The sequence below is a fragment of the Suncus etruscus genome, chromosome 8 (assembly GCF_024139225.1).
Source record: "Suncus etruscus isolate mSunEtr1 chromosome 8, mSunEtr1.pri.cur, whole genome shotgun sequence".
NCBI classification, from domain to species: domain Eukaryota; kingdom Metazoa; phylum Chordata; class Mammalia; order Eulipotyphla; family Soricidae; genus Suncus; species Suncus etruscus.
Window position 1 is genome coordinate 82,119,596 of NC_064855.1, and position 22,695 is coordinate 82,142,290.

Here is a 22,695-nt window from a genome sequence, read left to right on the forward strand (position 1 = left end):
TAGAAAGAAAATTAAAAAGTTTAGAATAATTTAGATATATTTGCATAAGAATATTTACGAGTACGTGAAAATATAAAGAGACATGAATACCCTGTGAGATACGTGAAACAAATAAAACTACTAGAAATTATTGAGCACAAATTAATACTTTTGACATGGGTTTTGTTTTTTTGTTGTCTTTTTGTTGGTTTGTTTGTGTTGAGCCACACCCAGTGATGCTCAGAAGTTACTCCTGGCTATGCATCAGAAATCGTTCCTGGCTCTGGGACAAGAGAGGACTCTGGGGATTGAACCCACGTCTGTCCAGATTAGCCACATGCGAGGCAAAGGCCCTACCGATGTGCTATCGCTCCCGCCTCTACATTTGACATGTTTATTAATATACTAGATATAAATGATTGACTGAAAAATTTCGAGTTTGAGTTGTAGAATTCAAGCTTATAAAACTGAAAGTAAAGAGAACAAAGATTGTAAAAGACTAAATGAGATAAAAATCCAAGGACTACAGCACACAAATATGAATGTGTATATATATATGTATATATATATATTTCTTTTGTACTGAGAATGAGATGTAAAAGTGACAGGCACACATTAATATATAAAATATTTATATCTCAGAATATCCCCATATTTTTTGACTTCCTAAATTAAGATTCTGAAATTCTGGTTAATAGCAAGTAAGATAACTGAACACCATTTGAAAATTTAAAATAAAAAATCAAAATCTTTATTAAATTTTTTACTTACTAACTGAAGAACATTAGGATATAAAAAGAAACAAAACAACACATGTAACTTGTGCAATAACAACAACATGATTACACATATATGATAATTGAACTATGGAGATAACTAAGGGATTAATTCTAAAATTTAGAGAGGGAAGAGAAGATCCAGGACAAACAATATAACATTGAAAAAGACAAAAAATGTCATCACTAAACTACTTTGGGACTTTGGGACAGGGAAATAGTACAGTGGATAGAGAGCCAACATAATGCATGCAGACAACTCAGGTTTGATCTTCAGAATTGCATCAAGATCTGAGCCATGACAGGAGTGTCTCTGAGCACAGTAACATGTTTAAGACCCGAGTACAGTCAGGTATGACACTATGTTAAAAAACACACAAAAACTATATTCTATAATATCATGATTATAGATATATCTAGTTTTATTTTTCCAAATATGTATTTTGAATATTTTAATATAAATATTTCTTATTATTTAAATAATATCCTAGTTTTGCTTCTTATACAGAAGTCTAACATATTTACAAAATAATATTTAATGCTCATAAAATCGATATAGAAAAGTATTTTCAGTAAATATATTAGCAAATAATTAGGTGTATTATTAAAGATGTCTAACAAATTTAAAACCTGTGGCTTATCTATAAAAATGTATAGCTGTTAGTGAAACTATTTTAAAATAGTCTAGTAAGTGTATTTAATACATGAGTATTTACATTGGACATTAGAAGAAAATTTTTTGGGGGGGATCACAATTGACAGTGCTCAGGGGTTACTCCTGGCTCTATACTCAGAAATCACTTCTGGCAGGCTCAGCAGACCATATGGGACACCAGGATTTGAACCACTGTCTTTCTGCATGAAGGGAAAACGCCCAACTTCCATGCTATCTCTCCGGCTCCAGAAATAAAAATTTTGACATTTTTTAAGGTAGAGAGAATAGAAACTTTAGATGGATTAAATATATAAATTGTGCTAAGACAGTGGGAAAGAATAATATTGAGATTTGTGTCTAAGTCCAAGCGAGAAGAGAAATAAGCTGCTACATAAAAATATGAAAACTAATGGTGGTGTTTCTCTTCAGATATCCTAAATCTTCCACCTTTTACTAAAGAGGAAAAAAAGGGCTAAAATAAAACATACCTTATTCACTAGTGTGGGTTTATTTAAGGAAGGGTTATCTCTCATTTTTAAAAAACTAATAAAAAATTGATGCAAATAGAATTTTTTGTTAAGTTTACAGATTTATGTATAGTAGATTAGATAATTTCCCTACAGAATACACTCTTAGAAAACAACTTAACATAAGATTGAAAATGATAAGAAAAACGAGAGATTGCTCACAGACAATAATGAGATTAAACATTTTACAATAGTTTTATTTCTTAATATTAATGAATATAAAAATGAAAATAAAAGAACTGCTATTATCAAAAATGAAATACATTAATACTAAATAAATATTTCAGTTGTTCTAATGTTGATTCTGAGATAGTTTCTGAATCTTAAGTTAGAAACAAATGATAACCTACAAATCAATATTTAAATATTAGGGTCAGAGTAATGGTTCAGAGGGATAGGCATTTGCCTTGCATGTGACCAATCTAGATGTGATCCCTGAAAACTCACGTTTTCCCCAACCTGTCAGTGTAAGAGTGGAGTAACATCTCAGTACTGTAGAATATAAGTAAAGGAGGAAAAAAAAAAAAAAGAAATGCAAACATAAAAAAAAAACAGAATTAAATTTAAAATCAAATAGAATTAAGAGTAGGTTTTTGAGTTCAGGTGAGGTTATCCACAAAGAAATAGATACATGTTTTTTATTTTAAGTTTTATTTAATTTTTATTTCTTTTTTGCATTTCATATCACTTTTATTTGTAAAAAGTTATAGAACGTTCTTTTAAAATTAAAATCAATATTTTCTCCTTATAGTATACAAAATATTCTAGTGTTTTATACTTTTTTTTTGTCCGTCAATTCACAATACAGACCAGGCAAAGGGCCTGGGTTGAGGTGTATATGGGGTGCATTTACTGTATCTCCTCTTTCTATAGTGTCAGTGTAAAGAACACAGTCTGTGGTAAGAATTGGGAGGCTTTATCTTTTCTTTTTTTTTGATTTTTTAATATGTACATACATATATACATACATATATATATATATATATATGTGTGTGTGTGTGTGTGTAATTCCTTCATCAGTGCAACATTCCCATAACCAATTTCCCAAGTGTCCTTCCTCTCCTCCCCACCCCACACATGCCTGTACTCTAGACAGGCTTTCTAGAAAGAATGTCTAGATTTTTCTACTTTTGCTCATAAATAATTTCATTGATACTATGTACTAAATCTTTGGTATTTATTTTAAATTATTGATATTATTTAAAAAACATTTTGTAATGTGTGGGTTTTTGTTGTGGTAGTGGTTGTTTTGGGGCCACACCTGGTAATGCACAGTGGTTTCTCCTAGCTAGGCACTTAGAAATCACTCCTGGGGATCAAATTAAGGTCTATTCTAGGTCAGCTGTGTGCAAGCAAATGTCCTACCACTCTGCTACTGCTCCGGCCCCATGTGTTGTTTTTTTTTAAATCAGAAATAATATGCACAATTGCTATTACTATTTCACAAAGTACATTGTTGTCTTTAAACATGGTTAGTCTATTTGAGTAGGTATGTAATCCCATAAGAGATATTAAGTTGTGGGTAATTTCAATAAAATGAAGAAATTTGAAATTAAAAGGTTCACTAGGAATGCATTCTCAATTAAAATTTTACATAATAAAGACCTACCAAATGGGTATGTCTGGGAAAACCTTGGAGGGTAACAGGAAAGAACATAAACTGAATTGTAATTTACCCATCAAAGAAGCATGGGCATCTCATCAGTACTGTCTCAGGCTCAGGACATGATTACCTGAAAACAGCTATAAGTAATACTGAGAGCAGAGCCAGGAGTAAACCCTGAACATTCTGAACACCAATGGGTATTGCCCACATTCCCTGTTCTACCCCCTCCAAAAAAAAAAAAGTTGATGAAGGTATTGTCTGATTCTCAAAACTGAGATTTCAATTTGAGTAAAGAAAGTTCCTTATTGGAAAAAAATAAATAAGTGTTATACATGAATTTCATTCATTAATAATATTGCAAGCCACAGTGTCTAAAAGGAATAAAAGTGGAGAAAAGAAAGTGAGAGAGAGAGGAGAGAGATGAAAGAGAAAAGAGAGAGCGAGGGACAGAGAGAGAGAGAGGGACAGAGAGAGAGAGAGTCAGAGTCTGTCTCAGAGGCAGGCAGGGGAGAGGGTAAGGGAGAGGATGGTAGAAAAACTGGAGACGTAGGTGGTAGGAAACATGCACTGATGAAGGATGTTGGACATTATATGACGGAAACTCATTCATAGACAACTTTGTAACTATGAAAAAAACAATTGTATTATGAACAACCTTGTAACCACAGTGTTTCAATAAAATAATTAGAAATAAAGAAGTTTTCTTATTGGAAGTTATTTTTGCTATTTTGAATAAAACAATTTAAGAACACTCAAGCATTCATTTGTGAGAAAACATTATGGCAGTTTTGGCTCTGGATCCTTAAATCTGAACAGGGTAAATCATAGTAGCAATTATAATTGTCACTTTATATTTTTCGATTTTGTATTTGCTTCTTTGAGGATAATATATGGCAGTGCTCAGAGCTTAATCTTTATTTCTTTTATTTAATTAGTGACCACTGCTCTAGTGCTCAGAGGACTAGATGTGGTACATGGGATCAAACCTAGGACAGTAAGAAGAAGTAGGAAAAAAAGAAAGAATGAAGAAGAGTAAAAGAAGAATGAAGGAGAGGAGAAGGAGAAGAATAAGAAAGAAGATAAAGGAAAAGAGGAGGAGGAAGAGGAAGAAGAGGAAAAGATGGAGAAGAAGGAGGAGGTGATTGAGTGCATAGCAAATGTCTTACTTGCTGTGCTATTTCTCCAGCAATTGTGGAGGAAGAGAAAGGAGGAGGAAAGGGAGAAGAGAACAAGAACAAGAAGGTCATTATGCAGAAAGGGAAAAGAAAAGAATTAAGAGGATTAAGGGAATTGATGAAGGCAGAAGTCAGGGAAAGAAAGACATCAAAGAAAACTAGTGTATCAGCTATAGGGTTATATTTTCCAAATATCAAATAAAAAGATTTATAACTTTTTATTATTTATCGTTGAAGAAAGTTGGTAACATCTTTTTTAAATTCCACCTGAGTGTTTTTCTATGATAAATTAAATTTTCTCATTACACTTATTATCTTATTTATGAACTAGAAAGAATAGAGAGGAGAGACAGGAAAAAGAAAGAGAATACTAACTTCATAATCTGAAGGACATTTTCCCTCTCCTTTGTAAAGGAGCATCCTTTGTAAAGCATGTATCATATCTAGTAGAATTGTTTGGACACAGAATCACTGGGCACTTCTTCAATCATTGGTAAATGGCAGCGGGGCTGTGGGTCCTGCAGTGAAGAACTCTATTACTGCCATCTTCTTCAGATGACTGTCCTATTTGGCAAATGTTATGCAAGATTGCTACTGAGAGTCCATCTGTTGTAGCCTAATACTACATCTAGGACAGACACTTCAAAAGGACATTTGTGCCTTTGACTACTGGACTTAAAAATAAAGAAAAAGGAGATAGCACTATGGGTATTTGCATTAAATAAGAAAAGCTCATTTATCGAGCTTATTTTATGAGTCTAGCACTTTTCATATGCTTGTCTTTAAAAAATTCTATAATCTAAACATTTATGGGGAAATATACTTAGTTCACAAATTAATATACTTCAGTATGAAAGGCAAGTACAAAATAAACCCATTTGAAACTCAATTGATTGTTTATATTTTACAAAATATACAAATTATTATTTTACAAGATGAAAATATCTTAATTTATATTTCTTCTGTCTGCTTTTAATCTTTTCGAAGCCATGTTTTCTCATATATTTACATAGTCAATGTCGAGCTATTACATTTTATTTACATTTTTGACTATAATTCATATTTATCTATTTGTATTTATCTATTTGTATATCTATATGTATATAATATCTGTACCTGTAAATAATATTTATTTGTATTTATTTATTTCATAAAGAAAAACACAAATTTACTTTTATATAAAAATTTCTCTGCATAAAACTCAGTTTTATACTTCTAATTTCTAATAATTTTAAGTTTACATCTACCAAACTGTATGGATATAGCAGCTAAGTTTGTGTGCCCTCAGGCATAATGTTCTTTCCGTATACCTGATTTGTTGATACCATACAAATCTCATAAAATATATTTTATTATTTTATATACTCATTGATTATGAGACCTCAATGTAGTTATTGCTCATTTATATCTATATAAAAACATTCACGTTTGTTCATGTTCATTTATTCATATGTTTTGACACTTTTCATCCTTTAGATTAGAATATTTGTGATAAAGTACTATACTGTAGTTGATGCAATCTTGTATGATAGTATATCAAACAAATTCCTGTTGGTTGTGAAAATATTAAAGGGGGGGACTGGAGCAATAGCATAGCAGGTAGGACATTTGCTCTGCACTCGGCCTACCCAGGTTTGATCCTGGCCATACCATATGGTCCCCAAGCTTGCCCGGAGTGAGTTCTGAATCCACAGCCAGGAATGATTCCTAAGTCCCTCTGGGTATATCCAAAAACAAGCAAATTAAATATATAAAATGGCATGATTTGTATTAAATATTTTTAAATTGCTTGGAAAAATTATACAAATATATATTCATTGATGTATACTTAAAGTCATTAGCATGTTATATTTGCTTACATAATAAAATAATGAGAGGAAATAGACTAATGAGAGGAAATAGACTAAGCACACAGTTGTATGTTGTTGCTATTTAATATATAGATAATATATCTTTTAAAATAAATACATTTTCAAAAGTATGAAAGCTGATGTATCATGAAGTTAAAAAACTCATGAAATATGGCAATGGCCAAAATACTATTTACATTTAAATCCAAAAGCTGACTTTGTAGTGTTTTTATAAGGTTTTGCATTATGCTGTTCCAGTTTCTTTTTGAAAATTTAGATGGAAGTCGTATTAGTTTCATAAAAATTATTTTGTCAGTGAGATATTTGCAAATAAAATGCTAAGCTGGTAAATGATACAAGGTGTAGACTTTTTAGATCATAAACAGTAAAACATAAAGGTTATAAAAATGGTTTTGTAGGGAAAATTGAGTTCCTATTCCATTTTACCTAAAGCTCTATTTAGCAAGACTTTATTTTATTACCATGCAATTCAGCAAGCATGAGTAATTTCTACATCAATTCTTTTATCCAGTGGCAACATAAACATTCATGCTTTCTGAAATAAAGGAGTTCGTGTATTATAGTTGCTCTGTTGAAGCAGCTATCTTTAAGGTTTTCTCAGCATTTCCATTATATACCCAGTTTCTGCAAGTTTATACCTAGCAGTAAAAACTAACCCTTGGGTTGAATCTTTACTTACAGAGGTATTTTTCAGTGCAACTTATAGAGATATAGCTGCAAGACACTCCATTTCTGTTAATAGAAGCCAGGTCATGAATCCCTTCCTGGCACATTGAATAGATTTATCCTGTAACTTCTGTACCAAGAGAAAATTATGGTTTATCAAAATAGGAGAAATATTTTGGTTTGATTTCAGCAAAGTTATAAAGTCAAATACCTATCCCTTAAAAGAATGCATTTTAAGTGACTTTTTTAGACTTATAACTTACAAATCCTTTTCCTCAAGAAGTGACCTTGGCAAAGCATAAACAATCTAGTTGTACAGGGTATAATTAAACATAAGCTCACAGAGAGTCACATAAACTCAAAATGGTCCAGTTGACATTTCTCTCAAGATTGACCTAAAATTTTAATATGATCCCCATCAAGTTATCAGTAAGATATTTCTTAAATAGTCAAAGATTTATTTTAATGTTTTGGATAAAGTAAAGATACAGAAAAGTTCAATACTAAAAGAGAAAAAAAAGTTGACAAAAAGTCTATGATAGGGCTCTAGAGATATACACAGCCAATAGGGCACTTACCTTGAAAATGCCAACCCAGTTTAATTTTTGTCACCCCATAGTCCCCTGATCTCCACCAGGAGTAACCTCTTAAAAAAGAGCCAAAATTAAGCCTTTTTAATAGCCTTTGGTGGTACAAAAATAAGCTCACATTGTTTAATTCTGAAAATACTGAGTCTCCCCTTTTATTAACACATCACTTAAGCTTCTAAGCATATAAATTAACTTTTACAAATTGAATTAGAATCAGTAAGTTATTATTGACACCTTCACAAATTTAATGACTGCATACATGTTTTTCATTTGTAACTCACAGTTATTTTTTGGTAATAATTTAAATAAATATATTTACAAAATATCACAAAATTTCTAAAATATGAATTCATTCCTTCTCTTGCTTTTCAACACATAGTCATTTGTGTCATTTGATTATAATTTTTAAAAATTATAAAATAATTGTAATAGCCTATGTCTGAAATAATTAGAAGTGTTGAATTCAATGAAATAATCTCTGAGTAAAAAATAAACTACATAAATAAATTATGATAGGCAACTCTCCATAAATTTTCAGAGGGTGAATATTAATGTTAATATTATTGTAGACATATTATTTAAATATAAAATTGAAATAAATAAAAGAATGGCACAGAGCCCCTCCATCACTATACAACAATTACCCAAGCTATATGGCTCAATGTTAGGTTTACTCTCTTGATGTGTGAGTTCTTACCATATGGAGCATATCACAAGTATTATTCCATCAGTTACAAAAACTATTACTCATGGGCACCACATCCAATAGTGCAAGTACTGCCATCAAATACAATACAAAAAGACACACATCACAAATGTGAGTCTTGACATGATTTTTCAAACTTGACTAAAACTTACATAAAAATATCTCAAAATCAACTCGAAATTGACAAATTCTAATTTGAGTTACAATTGTAAGATTTTAAGTGACTTAGGAAAACGATTCTCAATATCAACGTTGTGTTTTTCACTGATGCTGAAAGTATAAGCAAAAAATAAATGTATAAAATTACTTCATTTAAATCAAAACATTTTTTTTTAATTTTGGGTCACACCCAGCTATGCTCAGGGGTAGCTTCTGGCTCTTCGCTCAGAAATTGCTCCTGGCAGACTCAAGGAACCATGTGGGATGCGAGAACTACTGACCTTCTGCATGCAAATCAAGTGCCCTACTTCTGTTCTATCTCTATCCCCAAATCAAAACATTTTTATTCTGACATTCTGCTTCCTGCTCCACCACCTCTTGTCTCCAGCAGACATAACTGCGCCTATTCTGGGTAGAAGCAGAGCCTTATGCTAATAGGTGGGTTCCAGCAACCTCAATAAGGACTCTGTACCTTATGAAATGTCCATTCCACAGCTTATGTTGCATGTGGCCATTTTTGTAACAGCTCTACTCAACAAATTACATACTGCTCACAGTTATTTTTCCTATTATCCTGTAAAGTTTGGTAAAAAAAAAAGACAAAAAAGAGACCTCCAGATTAATCTGTCGACATATTTTATGGGAGTTATCTAAAATGACTCACCTTAGCACAGCAAGACCACTATGAAACTGTTGAGTAAAACATGTACAAGTCCACTATTCTCAATGAATCAAAGCAATTTAATCAAAGACAGACACACAAAACACATACCAATGTTACTCTGATGAGGATGGTTAAAGAGTTAAAAGCAAGCGCACATACATACCAACACCCAATAGCAGGAATATAGTAAAAATTAAAAAAAAACCTGGACAGTCATGAAGACAGAAAAAATGAACATGGTAGGTAATAAAAAATGGCAATAGGACCTCTGAAGAGCAGAATAATAGAATCTGAACAAAAATGTCGAAGAGCTCCAAAATGAAGAGGATGACACTGCTAGACAGAATTTAGAAAATAGTCTAAAAATAAATGATCAATGTACCAGGGAACTATGGTTAAAGAGGAACAATATAAATATCATTGGAATCCTTGGTAAAGAAGAAAACAAATGTAATGAAGAAACAAAAGTTAATTAAATCACTGGCAATATCTTTCCAGAGTTGATGATAGAACACCACGATTCCAGAGGCCTGAAAAAATGCCAGTGAAAATAGTTCTAATTAGAAAAACTCCAAGGCACATTATATTAAGCATAACAAAATCCAAAGCTATAATTATATTAAAAGCAGCATGATAAAATAGGAACTTAAATACAATGAAAGTCAATAAGATCTACCAACAGATTACACAAGCCAATAGCATATGGGAAGATATAGTACAAACATTTAGTGAAATGAACACTTCACCAAAACTACTCTATTCAATTGAATATTAGTTTTAAAGGAACTATATATAATGCTAAACGGATGGTAAGAGCTTAGGGAATTCATAAAGCTAAAATAGCTTTCGTAAGAAGTGTTAAAAGATCTTTAGAGAACAGGATAGAAGAACCTTCTAGTGCTCTGCCATTGAGGATGACATTCATTAATTGCACATAGTGCTGTCATCTACTAAAGAAAGCTTAAAATAATACATCAGTGAATCATCACAAAATTTACTTTTATTTATTTATTTTCTGATAATATAGTTGCAATTTCATTAAGGCTTATTTTATAAAGTAATTTGAAATAATTTATATGCCTTCTTAGGGGGTGATCTGGGACTGTGGTGTGATTATGGATGGTTGTAGGGAACAAATATGATATATTTGGAAATTGCATTTATAGGGAAAATTATATTGAAGATTTTGTTCTTGTAGAACCATAAGAGAGAAAGCATGGCTACCTGAAAGCCCTACCTTGGTCACAGCCAGCAAAGAAAGACTAGACTAGCACTTTTAGTGAAGGACATTAATGAAGCCCTTTAATAAAGGGTTTGTTGAAGGACTCCTTTGCCGAAACTTTTATTGGGACAAGAAGTCAGGTAACAGTGGCATAGTGAAAGTAAGTAAATGTAATTTGACTAAACATGAAAGGGGAAAACAAAAGGGGAAATCATCATGAATCCAATGTTTTTATGGTCATATTGGCAGTTACTCAATAAGGTGTAATAATTGAAAGTTTAAAAGATACAGGGGAAGTAAATGTTAGTACTTTTGCAAATATTGAAGCAACATAAAACATTTTAATAAAGGGGTAAAAATTGTCATCACTATAGAAACTATTAATACCAAAAACATATTTGTATTTTTTAACAATGAATAGAAAACCATCTGAGTATAATTTTGTACATAGGAGATTTGCAAACATTTATATATATATATATATATATACATTGTATATATATTTTTAGGGAACTTACTAAAACAAAATAAATGTCTTTATGTTCATAAAATTGCATCAGATCCAAACATATATCTTGATCGTACCTTTCATAAATTACCATTTTAAAATTATTATTATTATTATTATTATTATTATTATACTATAGGACTTAATTTTCTTTCTTTTGGGGGGCACACCGGTGACACTCAGGGGTTACTCCTGGCTATGCACTTGGGGGAACATATCGGATTTCAAGGATAAAACTTAGGTTCATCCTGGGTTAGTCATGTGCAAAACAAACGCCCTGTCGCTGTGCTACCACCTCAACCACAGGAATTAATTTCTTAAACCATGTGTCATGATTCATAAATGTCAAGATTATGGAGATGTTGGTAATAAAACAATTTTAATAATGCAAAAACCAAAAATTAATTCCAAATCAACTTTGTAATGAAAATGAAGTATTTCTGGCAGCATGTTCCAATCACAACTGCATTTATTAGATTAAAAATGGTCATCAGTAGAAAATATTTAGCAATCCCTTATATAGACTACCTGGTAAACATGGTAGATTTTTTTTTAAGAATTCAGGTGCCATGGAGATTACTCAGCAATCGAATGTCTGTATGCCTAATAGTGCAAGAGCCATATTTAATTCTCAGTAGCATAAGGTCCTACACTAGCACTATTGGGTGTGACTTTGGTGATCCATAATCATCATTGGGATTGCACTTGTGACCCCCAGCTGGGTGGAACACAACTGGTAAAGAAGTGCCATATCACTGGCCCATACATTGACCTATCCAGACAAGTTCCAAATACAGGGCTGGAGAGATATAATGGGCAAGGCATTTGCTTTGTATGCAATTGATCCAGTTCATCCTTAGCAACTTAGATGGTGCCCTGAAAAATGATTCCTAAGAATAGAGCCAGGAGCAACCTTCAAGCATTGCTAAGTTTGGCCTCAAGCAAATAAACAAAAAAACAACAAAATTCCAGTGATTACTGGGAACCTTCCCTGGATCTGCTGTACATTAGTTATGATAATGTTCCCTCAACCTTAAAAAAAATGCACAAAGTAAAATTTTATTAAATACTCCAGAAGTTTAAATTGATCTAAGTAACATTCATTTGTGATACTTTACATTAACTACTGCCGATTTTAATTAATATGATCAGTACAATGTTTCATAGGTTTTTTTAGTTTTTACACATATTTTATGTTTTAAAAAATACATTTGTTTTTATTATTTTTTCTACTTCAATAACTCTGACTCTGTTATTGATCAGCTTTTAAAGGTTATTTTTTGGGGGTGCACACCTGCTGATGCTAAGGGATTACTCCTGGCTATCCGCTCAGAAATTGCTCCTGACTTGGGGGACCATATGGGACACCAGGGGATCGAACTGTGGTTCATCCTATGTTAGTGTGTGCAAGGCAAATGCTCTACCTCAAGCTCCACCTCTCTGGTCCCTTGAAGGTATTTTCTTGTGTTCCTCTACTTACTTAGCTTTCTGGTTTCAGTTTAAGCTCCTTTCATTTTCTTAGCTTTCTCCTCTCTCTTGCAAGCATGCCTTGTTAAAACTCTACATATTGAGTGTAAAAATATACATTATTATATATACATTATAGATCTTGCTAAGCATTGAAAAAAAATAACTTACCGTATTAGTGCCAAAACATATTATTCATTCAACCCCAAGCCCTTGGGAACTTCAGCCCTACTCACCAATTATATCGCTTATCCTTTTATAGTCTTTTTCTGAACATTCCCTGCTATAAAATGTTTTTATATCAAACAATATTTTATTGAAAATACAAAAGCACAAAGACAAAATTAATAATAATTGATTCATTGTTTGAAAAGCATGATTTATGTCTTTTACAATATTTTACAATATACATAGATCCTTCTTTCCAATAATTTATGAAACACTTAAATACAACTGACTTTCAACTATGAATTATATCACTATTAATATTGTAATAAATATACTAACATTTATGTAAATATATTTTATTTGCCTTGAGTATATAAGGATTAGGAATAGTGGAGACATGGTGATAATGTTTAATTTCTTTTTTTAATAATATATTTTTATTTTAAACATAGTGGCTTATATATTGTTCACACTAATATTCCAGGTACATATTGACATAAAATCAGGGGATTTCCCATCACTGAATTGTCCTCCCTCCACCTCCATTCCCGTCCTGCTCCCATAACCTCCTCCCTCACCCGTGGGGCTGCTAGCATGAGTGGTCCTCTCTGTGCCCAGCTTACTATTTAGTGATCCTACACCTGTTTGGTCTTGGTACTTCCCTTGTTTTCCCCTCTAATTGGGAGGCTGGACTAGATAGTTTAAGTTATGTGGTTTTGTTTGAAGAAAGGAAAAGTAATAAATTGGGGTAAAAATCAAAAACTTCAAAAATGGGCGGAGTCCTTCTAGAGGCTCTCATCCTCAGTTTGAGAGTCAAAGAGGAAAAAGAAGGTGAAACACCACAACAGTACAAAAAAGAAGTGTTAAATAAAATATCCAGTGGGCACTCCAACAATAAATATAAGCACCACATAAAAGCCATGGTCTTGAGATGAAAAACATGGCAGAGCACATAAAGGAAGAGAAAAGAAGAAATTTAAATAAGTAAGAATGGAGACAACAGCTTCAATATCCACACCAAAACAAAGAAATCGACAAAAACTAGAAAAATAAATATATAAAAAATTATAATAAAATAAAAAATGTTTTGTGCTTTTTGCCTTTTTTCCCCTTCTGCACAGGCACAGTAAATGTTGGGGTCATTTGAAAAGGAATTCCCTTGGCCTAAGAGATACAGGGCTTCTCCACCCTTGAAGTATATTGCCACATTCTCTCCAATCTAATTAATCACATTTCAACAAAATATTCTTCATAAAGAGCACAAAACTAAAAATACTTAAAATAATTGTTTTTGCATGTATTGTACTCTAAATCACATTTTCATTTGTGTAACAGTTATCTAATAACTTATAAAACTTAAAATTTACTCAGAGCTTTAAATCCTTTTTTTAACTTCATCATTATAGATTTCCTTCACTTTACCCTTGAACTTCTTGAAATGATACCCTGTTTTAATTGTATTTTGCCTCTGTTTTTGATACAGCTTATAAAAATATTAAACTCTATTAAGTATTTTTAAATGTCATCAGAACATAATCCTTAGCCCAGAATCTGATGTCTATATAATTGTAGTACTTCAATTTTTATGATTAAGCACAAAGAAACTCTTCTAACTTTTGTCTTACATATATTTTAATTTTCTATAACTAAAAATATCTAGTCATAGTGTATTTGATTTATTTTATTCATAGAGGAAAAAAGTGACAAATTTAAAGAATACTGTAAAAAAAAACACATCTTCAGACGAATAGCAGTATTGAGGATACTGAAGATATAGAGATGAGGAGGGAAAACAGGGGTTTAGAGTCTATCTGAACTAAAAAAAGTAAAGGGTCATTGGCAAGTTAGTGGTGGGTGTGGCATAATAACATTATACCATAAATACAGAAAACATTGCAATTAACATGATTGTAAAAGGAAAGTACAACTGTTTATTTACAGTTGCAAATTTTAATGTCTGAAAGACCATGATATGAAAATTTATAAACTTGTAGATGTGAGTGAATTGAAATAATACATAATTGAAAGGATTAAAAGTTTGTTTTTAGTAACATTAAAATACAATTTAAAACATTAAATAAGGTGTCAAAAACTCCAAATGTTCTTAATTTAAGAACCAGATTCTTAAGACTAAAATTTATTTCCCATTTCCATCATTACTGAAATATATGAGAGTTGAAATAATGTTCTTTTATTTTTTTGTAATTTTTTGTTTTGTTTTGTTGAGTTTTGTTTTATTTTTGGGCCACACCCTTGACACTCAGGGGTTACTCCTGGCTATGCGTTCAGAAATTCAACTTGGCTGGTGGGACTATATGGGACACCTAGGGATCAAATGCGGTCCATCCTAGGCTAGCGCTTGCAAGGCAGACGCCTTTCCTCTAGAGACACCGCTCTGGCCCCTGAAATAATGTTCTTAAAGAAAAACATTGCCTTTTCATTCTCTCTCTTTTTCTCTTCCTTCCCACTTCCTCCCTTCCTTCTTTCTTTCCTACCATCCTCCTTCCCTTTCTTCCTTCCTTCTTTTCCTTGCTTCCTTCCTTCTTTCCTCCCTTCCTTTTCTATCTTCTTTCCTTCCTATCTTTTCATTCCTTCTCCGTTTCTTTTCTTCCTTCCTACCTTCCTTCCTTTTCTTCCTTTCTTCCTTCTATTTCATTCTTTTTTCTTTCTCTTCTTTATTTCCTTCTCTTCCTTCCTAACTTCCCTTCCTTTTCTCCTTCCCTCCCTTCCTTCTTTCCATTTCTTTTCCTTTCTTCCTCCCTCTCTCCCTCTCTCCCTTCTTTCTTCCTTCTCATTCCTTCATCTTCCATTACTTCCTTTTCTCCCTTCCTTCTCTCCCTTCCTTCTTTCCTTCCTACCTTCCTTCTTCCTCCCTTCTCTTCCTTCCTTCTTTTCTTCTCTTCCTTCCTTCTCTTCTTTCCATTCTTTTATCTTCCTTTCTTCCATTCATTTTTTCTTTGTTTTTATACTTAATTTTATTATTTATTTTTATTAGATTTTATTTTATTTATAATTTTATTATTATTACTTTTACATTTTTGGCCACACATTATGACTCCCAGGGGTTAATTCTGGCTATCACTCAGAAATTGTTCTTGGCTCAGGGGATCATATGGGGCACTTAGAATCAAACCAAGGTTCGTCCTAGATCGTCCACTGGCAAGACAAAGGCCCTCCCCCTGTGTTATCGTTCTGGCCCTATTTATTATTTTTTCAATAAATATCTTTACACACACACACACACACACAAACACACACACACACACACATGCTGCAAGCGGCTTCTGTCTTGCAGCAACAGTGCGATTTCGGTGAATCCACTTCAGGGAGAGTGGGTTGCCCAGACCGGACGGAGTACGGAGAAATATAAAATACGAAATAAGTGAAACCACACAGAGTATTTGGGGTCGACACATATTCTGGGAGGAGTGCGACAAGCTTATTTTCTAAACAAGGGTTTTTATAGGGGTAAGCCAGTCCCAGGTGCAGAGAAGGATGTTTACCATAACAAGGCAAAAGGAAAGGTAGCACTCAGGGCAGTTTTTAACAAACAACCTCAAATGAGAAACATAGGTTAGGAGGAAATAGGAAGTATCTAAAAATTTGATCTTCACTGGGCTGGGCTCTATTGTTTATGAGGTCAAGCACAGGAAGAAGCCAAATCTTCTAAAATGTGTTTTTCTATTTTCTGAGCAGAGTCAATTTTGCTCGTGTATACCAGAAACTTCAGCTGCAAGGACATATTTGAAAAAGAGACAAACATTGTCTGAACTTTTAGGGTTATATATAACATAAAATGGGTTCTCTTAGTAATCTTTGGTGCTGAAATTTCTGAGCCAAATTGTTTGATAGAGGCCACAATTTTGCCTGAGATAATGCCAAGCATCTCTTCGGAAATTCCTCAACTATCCACGCAGGGGAAAAGGCTTCCACAGCAAGCCATTTGAGGAACCCCGTGGGGGATATTGCATCTCTCCCCACCAGGAACATCTAAGGATTCCTCTGGTTGTATCCTTAAGGCTGAATTCCCCTAAAGGTTTATGATGCCGTGGCATTACACCCCTTTTTTTAAGACTTACCCAGGAGGTGCTCAGGGGACCGTATGGGATGCCAGATTTGAACTGGTGTCTGTCCTGTATTGCTCGCATGCAAGGCAAAAGCCTTACTGCTGTGCTATAGTTCAGGCTTATTTTTTTATTATTATATAGTAAAATAATTTTCTTGCTGTGAAAATAGGTGCAGAAATAACAGCACCAAAATAATTAATAAGTAGCAATACGATCCCAGCAATATCAGCTAAAGTGGTCAAAATAGTATGAAGATTAGGATATCAGTTATTTTCTAACTTATGAGGACTTAAATAGAGACCAATATAAACTGGTTACCTTAATAAAGACTGAGAATCTTTCCTGACACTAAGGAATTAGATCAAATAGGTAAAGCACCTTTATGTGAGAATTATAAGCAGAAAAATTTGGAGTAATATTAATATCTTCTGTCCCTGCCATAGGCATAGAAAATTTAAAGTTCAGAGTGGAAGAATAGAATAGAATAAACAAATAATAGAATAAAATATATATAAGCAAATTTTGATAAGAATATTGGTATGTAGGTAAGTATACTGCTGATCGGAGTCAGTCTTTCTTTTTATACTTAATTTTATTAAGTTTTAGTTATTTTACTAGATTTTATTTCATTTATAATTTTATTATTATTATTTTTACTTTTTTGGCCACACCCTATGACTCTCAGGGATTATTTCTGGCCATCACTCAGAAATTGTTCCTGGTTCAGGGGATCATATGGGACACCTGGAATCAAACCAAAGTTCGTCCTAGATTGTCCACTTGCAAGACAAAGGCCCTCCCCCTGTGCTATCGTTCTGGCCCTATTTATTATTTTTTCAATAAATATCTATCTATCTATCTATACATGTTTTTAATTGGGTTTAGGCTTTCTTTTTCATTATTTTATTTTATTTTTTTTTCATTTTCTAGATCATCATTTTCCTATTCTTCACATACTATTTCTTTTGTTTGTTTCATTTTGGGGGGGGGGCATACCCAGAAGTTTTCAGGTGCTCCTTCCTGGCTCTACACTCAGAAATTGCTCTTGGCAGACATATGGGGCCAAATGGGATGCTAAGATACAAACTACCATCCATTCTGGATTGGTTGTGTATAAACCAAACATCCTACCACTGTGCTAACTCTCTGACTGACCTCCACATACTATTTCTAATGTTACAGATTTGTCATATATATGAGTCAAGGTGGTAAAACTTTAGAAAGTTAACTTTAATAAAGTTATGCAAACTTTAGAAGAAGCTAGAAGAAATCTTTAGAAGATAGCTTTTCTACTTTCTGTTTCTCTTTATTTTCATTGTCATAATCTGAAACTGCAACTGCTGAGACTGTTGTTCCTACTCAGGATGCCTTCCTTAAGGATAAAAATCAATGTCAGTCATCAGGGCCAGTGGAATTGCTTGTTATGTTAACTCTGTATACTCAATTTTTTCTTTCCATTTGTGATCCATATGGAAAATTAATATTTTCTAAGGCTTTCAGTTTAATCCACATGGTACAGTAAGCATTTTTCTGACAGGTCAGTGATGAATATTTGCTGCTTAGATATATTTCATTTGCTTTTAAAGGAAGTCTCTATTAAGAATAGAAAGATATTATGCATTGTTTACATTATTTATAATTTCTTCATGAAAGATGCCTTTTTGCTGTATTATGCATATCTATAATATAATATTTTATAGTATATTTTAACTTCCTTATGCCATGATAATTTTTATTTTATTGTACTCCCAAAAGCGTTTTATTGATTTCAAAGAAAGTGATCAACCCTCTTAGCAAATATCATAAAAGGCTACATGACTTTTCAAATTTAAAATGTCCTCAAATACTTATGCTTGTAAAAATCAAAAAATTATTTTCTCTTTATTTTTTATTTTATTTTATTATTTTAAAAAGCAGAAAAATAATTTATTCCACAACATGGCACAAATAAGAAATTTTACCTGATCAATATATTTTGGTGTGAGTCCATAGGAAAGATGTTCCCAGTTCCAAATCACCCCCTTGGAATCTTACTATTCTGTAAGTTACCAGCACTGATTCCTAGGTCCTGGGAAGCAGCTTCAAATCCACAGCGCATAGGAGACAGGGAGGCACTTCTCAGGAGCCCAGCACCTTCCATTCTAGGAAAGTATGTCACAACTCATGGCGCTTGCACAGTCGGTAAAGTAGGCACATCATTAATCCAAGTGTAAAAAAATAAGGCGATAGGAAAAAGCACCATGTTGGAGAGTAAGAGATCACTACGAATGTGAGATGTTTAAGGCAGCTGACAGCCATGACAGATGAGTCAGAAGGTGATGTGTTGTGAGGTGATCTGAGGGAAATCTCTTCAGGACCTCAAAGTCTGAGTAGTGGAGGGTGATCTTCTTTTCATGACCATTGACATTTGAGATGTCAGATAGTTCCATTTTTCAATTGTGGTCCAAATAGAGGGTTGAGCTGGGCCAGAATTGCAATAAGCCAAAAGAGATAGCAACACACTGAACAGGTCACTAACATGGTAATGATAACTCCCCGGACAGGCCCCTTGGGGATGAACCAGGGCAGGAGGAGGCCGAAGAAGCCCCAGAACATGCTCATCATGACCAGAGGCACTGTCAGCCCGCTATTCGCCATGGTCGCACTGTGGTGCTCGCCCAACTGGAAGTTTTTCTCTTTATTTTTTAGCTACAGTCAAATCAAATTCTATTCTTTTTTTAACTTCTTTTTCTTTTGGTTTTGGGGCCACACCCACTGACATTAAGGGGTTACTCCTGGCTATGCACTCAGAAATTGCTCCTGGCTTGGGGAACCATATGGTGTGAGGAAGGACCGAACTGCAGTCCATCCTAGGTCAGCCGCATGGAAGGCAAACACCCTACTGCTTGCACCACAACTCTAGCCCCAAATTTTATTCTTTTTTTTGTTTGTTTTAAATAATTTTTATTCTGATCAATGTGAATCACAAGTTTTTCTAGTTATATTTAAGGTTCATTGTGACAGTGAATTAGGGGCATTCTTACCACCAATGTTATACTTCCTCCACCACTGTTCCCAGCATGCATCACATATCTCCTTCCCCACACACACACACTTTGCCTCCTGGACTGTTAGTGTAACAGGCCCCCTTTGTTGTAGATTGGGTATCTCAATTCTGTTGTAGTTGACTTTGCATTTGGTGTTTAGGTGTGATCATTTATTTATTTGTTTTTTTTTGTTTTGTTTTCTTTTGTTTTGTTTTGGTTGGCCACACCTGGTGATGCTCAGGGTTACGCCTGACTATGCACTCAGAAATCACTCCTGGCTAGGGGGCCCATATTGACTGCCAGGATCAAACCAGGTTCGTCCTGGATCTGCTGCGTGCAAGGCTAATGTTCAACCGTTGTTCTATCGCTTCTGCTCCATAAGTCTGATCATTTTTATTTCCACAAAATGTTCATGCAAATTTTTGTTCCTTGTACCATCCACTTTTTTTTTGTCCTCAATTTATGAGTCAGAACAATATGTTTTCAAGTTCTGTGGTTCTGTTAGGAAAAAAAATAAAGTTGGGAGGAGTCTGTCTAGATTATTAAATTATCAATTTAAAAGAAGGGGAAAAACAGGCAACAGCAAAAGAAACACAACAGCAACAAAAATAACAAGAATGAAAGAAGAAAAAGAAAAAGGAAGGAGAGCTGGTGTGGTATTTTTGTTTGTTTGTTTAGAAATTAGAAAGGGGATTCTCGAGGCCTAATAGATACAGGGTTTCTCCCCTATTGAAGCATACTATCATGGGAACAACTACAGGCTCCAGACATGTTCATGATCGAAACCCAAGGTCTTTTTATGTTTCCAAGAAACTTGCTCAGATGTGATTGACAAAATCGTCCTCTGAAACGAGAGATCTTGGTACCAATTCTATTCTTTTAATTTAACCAACTGTAATAATTTTCTGAAAGCCATCACTTATTTTAGTTGAATTTGTTTCAAAATAAATGTTTCTTCTTTACAAGTAGCATTTGTAAACTAATACTTTATCATTTTTAATTGTTTTTACCACCAACAATATAATCTATATGAGTTTTTATAAATGTGTGAATGTGAAATCTCTGGGCTTAAAACTAAAAAGAAGGAAGAGTAAGAGAAAGAAGATAAATATCCACTGAAGAGGCAGCTAGGAGAGGGCTGATGACAAATGGGGAGATTGGAGATTGGAAATGCACATTGGTGAAGGGATGGCTATTGGATATTGTGTGATGAAACTCAATCATAAACACTTTGCAAATGTGTATATGATTGTGGTTCAATTAAAAATATATAAAAACTTTCATTTATAATCTCTTTAAATTTATGACGCTAATCCTTAAGAAAAATAACCCACTAAAACTTTTGAGGTTAACTTAAACTAGTAAGCATGTGCATGGAACTAGAGAAATGTACTTTGCCCTCAATGTTTAAGGAGTTACATAAGTCTAATGTCTTTAGATTATATTGTGTGCTGCTAAGAAATAGTATGTACTACAACTGGGGATTTGAGGGACAAAGTAATTGTATTGTACATGGGTTTAGTTTTATTTTTCTTAATGTTCTTTGGCTGAAAGTTCAAGGCTGGGATATCATCGATGGGAATACCGTGAATTTTGTTTATGGGCGATTGGGCTTCCACTGTAACTTTACCCTGTCCTCTTTCTTTGCATCTTTGTTGTCATAATTAAAATAAAAAAAAAAAGAAAAAAATTTGTTTAACATGCTATATCTACATTTTCTAGGGTGTCAATAGTATTTCAGGTTTTTTCTCACTTAAATTTTCTGCCTTAAAATATTTAATCTCAAATATATATGTATATATATGTATATATATGTATATATATATTACACATGAGTAAGATAATTACAATTACATTTTCAAAAAGTATAAAGTGGGATGGGAGGCAAGCGGTGGCACAGTCTTTGCCTTGCAAGGGCCTTTGCCTTGCAAACAGATGACCCATGAAGGATTCACATCCAATCCCGGGCTTCCCATATGGTAACTAAGCCTGCCAAGAGTGACTTCTGAGAGCAGATCAGAAACAACATCTGAGCACTGCGAGTGTGGCCCAAACTCCCCCCCCCCCCAAAAAAAAAAGTCTTAAAGTGACTGGAGAGTATAGTGAAAGAGTGCTTGCCTGGAATGTAGCCAAATGATATTTAGTTCTTGTTATCCTGTTGGTTTCCTAAGCACCTCCAGAAGTAATTTCTGATCAAAACGTCAAGAGTCACACCTGAGACACAAAAGGTATGACTTCAAAACAAAAAACTCAATAATCTGTTTTGTATATCATGCATATATATATGCAATACATTATTTGAAATAAAAGTGTTTTCAATAACCTGGGTACCATTACAAACAGCTATTGCTATAGAAAAAAACCAAAATTTTTGACTTTCCAAGTAATGGAAGAGTTTCGATTTTATATGTATAAATTTACATTTCTCACTTTCAATTTGGTACCTACATGATAACTGAAATGTGAGTGTGTGACAAGGCAATTTAAGCAAAATTGACAAAGTATATATATATATATTTGAACCAATTAAATTATTCTTCAATCTCTTCAGAGAGAAAAAGCTCTAAAGATTTTTCTGTAACTTCATACATAATATCTCAACTCTTCCCTCCAATATGAAGCAAAGTATGTTAAATCTATTTTATAAGTTTTAAGAAGTGTCAACTTATGGATGATGAGCAAGATTAGCATGCTGACCATCAGAGATATTTAATTTCACAGCACTTTATTTATGATTCATATAACAGCACTATATTCATTCAATGAATCCTAGACAATGACTTAGGGAATAATAAAACACACACACACACACACACACACACACACACACACACACACACCTCACCTAGACTACCAGAAATAT

The 22,695-nt window shown here is 33.4% G+C and overlaps 1 protein-coding gene and 1 non-coding gene across 2 annotated transcripts; both read right to left on the reverse strand.

The window, feature by feature from the left end:
- Nucleotides 1-2,720: 2,720 nt before the first annotated feature.
- LOC126016642 (small nucleolar RNA SNORA51) lies at nt 2,721-2,853 on the reverse strand. Its single transcript, XR_007498429.1, has one exon. It is a non-coding gene; the product is annotated as a small nucleolar RNA SNORA51 (small nucleolar RNA).
- A 16,368-nt stretch (nt 2,854-19,221) lies between these two features.
- On the reverse strand, nt 19,222-19,443 carry LOC126016349 (V-type proton ATPase subunit e 1-like). The gene has a single exon (XM_049778930.1). It carries the CDS (start codon nt 19,441-19,443, stop codon nt 19,222-19,224), a length of 222 nt encoding a protein of 73 aa, XP_049634887.1.
- Nucleotides 19,444-22,695: the final 3,252 nt, after the last annotated feature.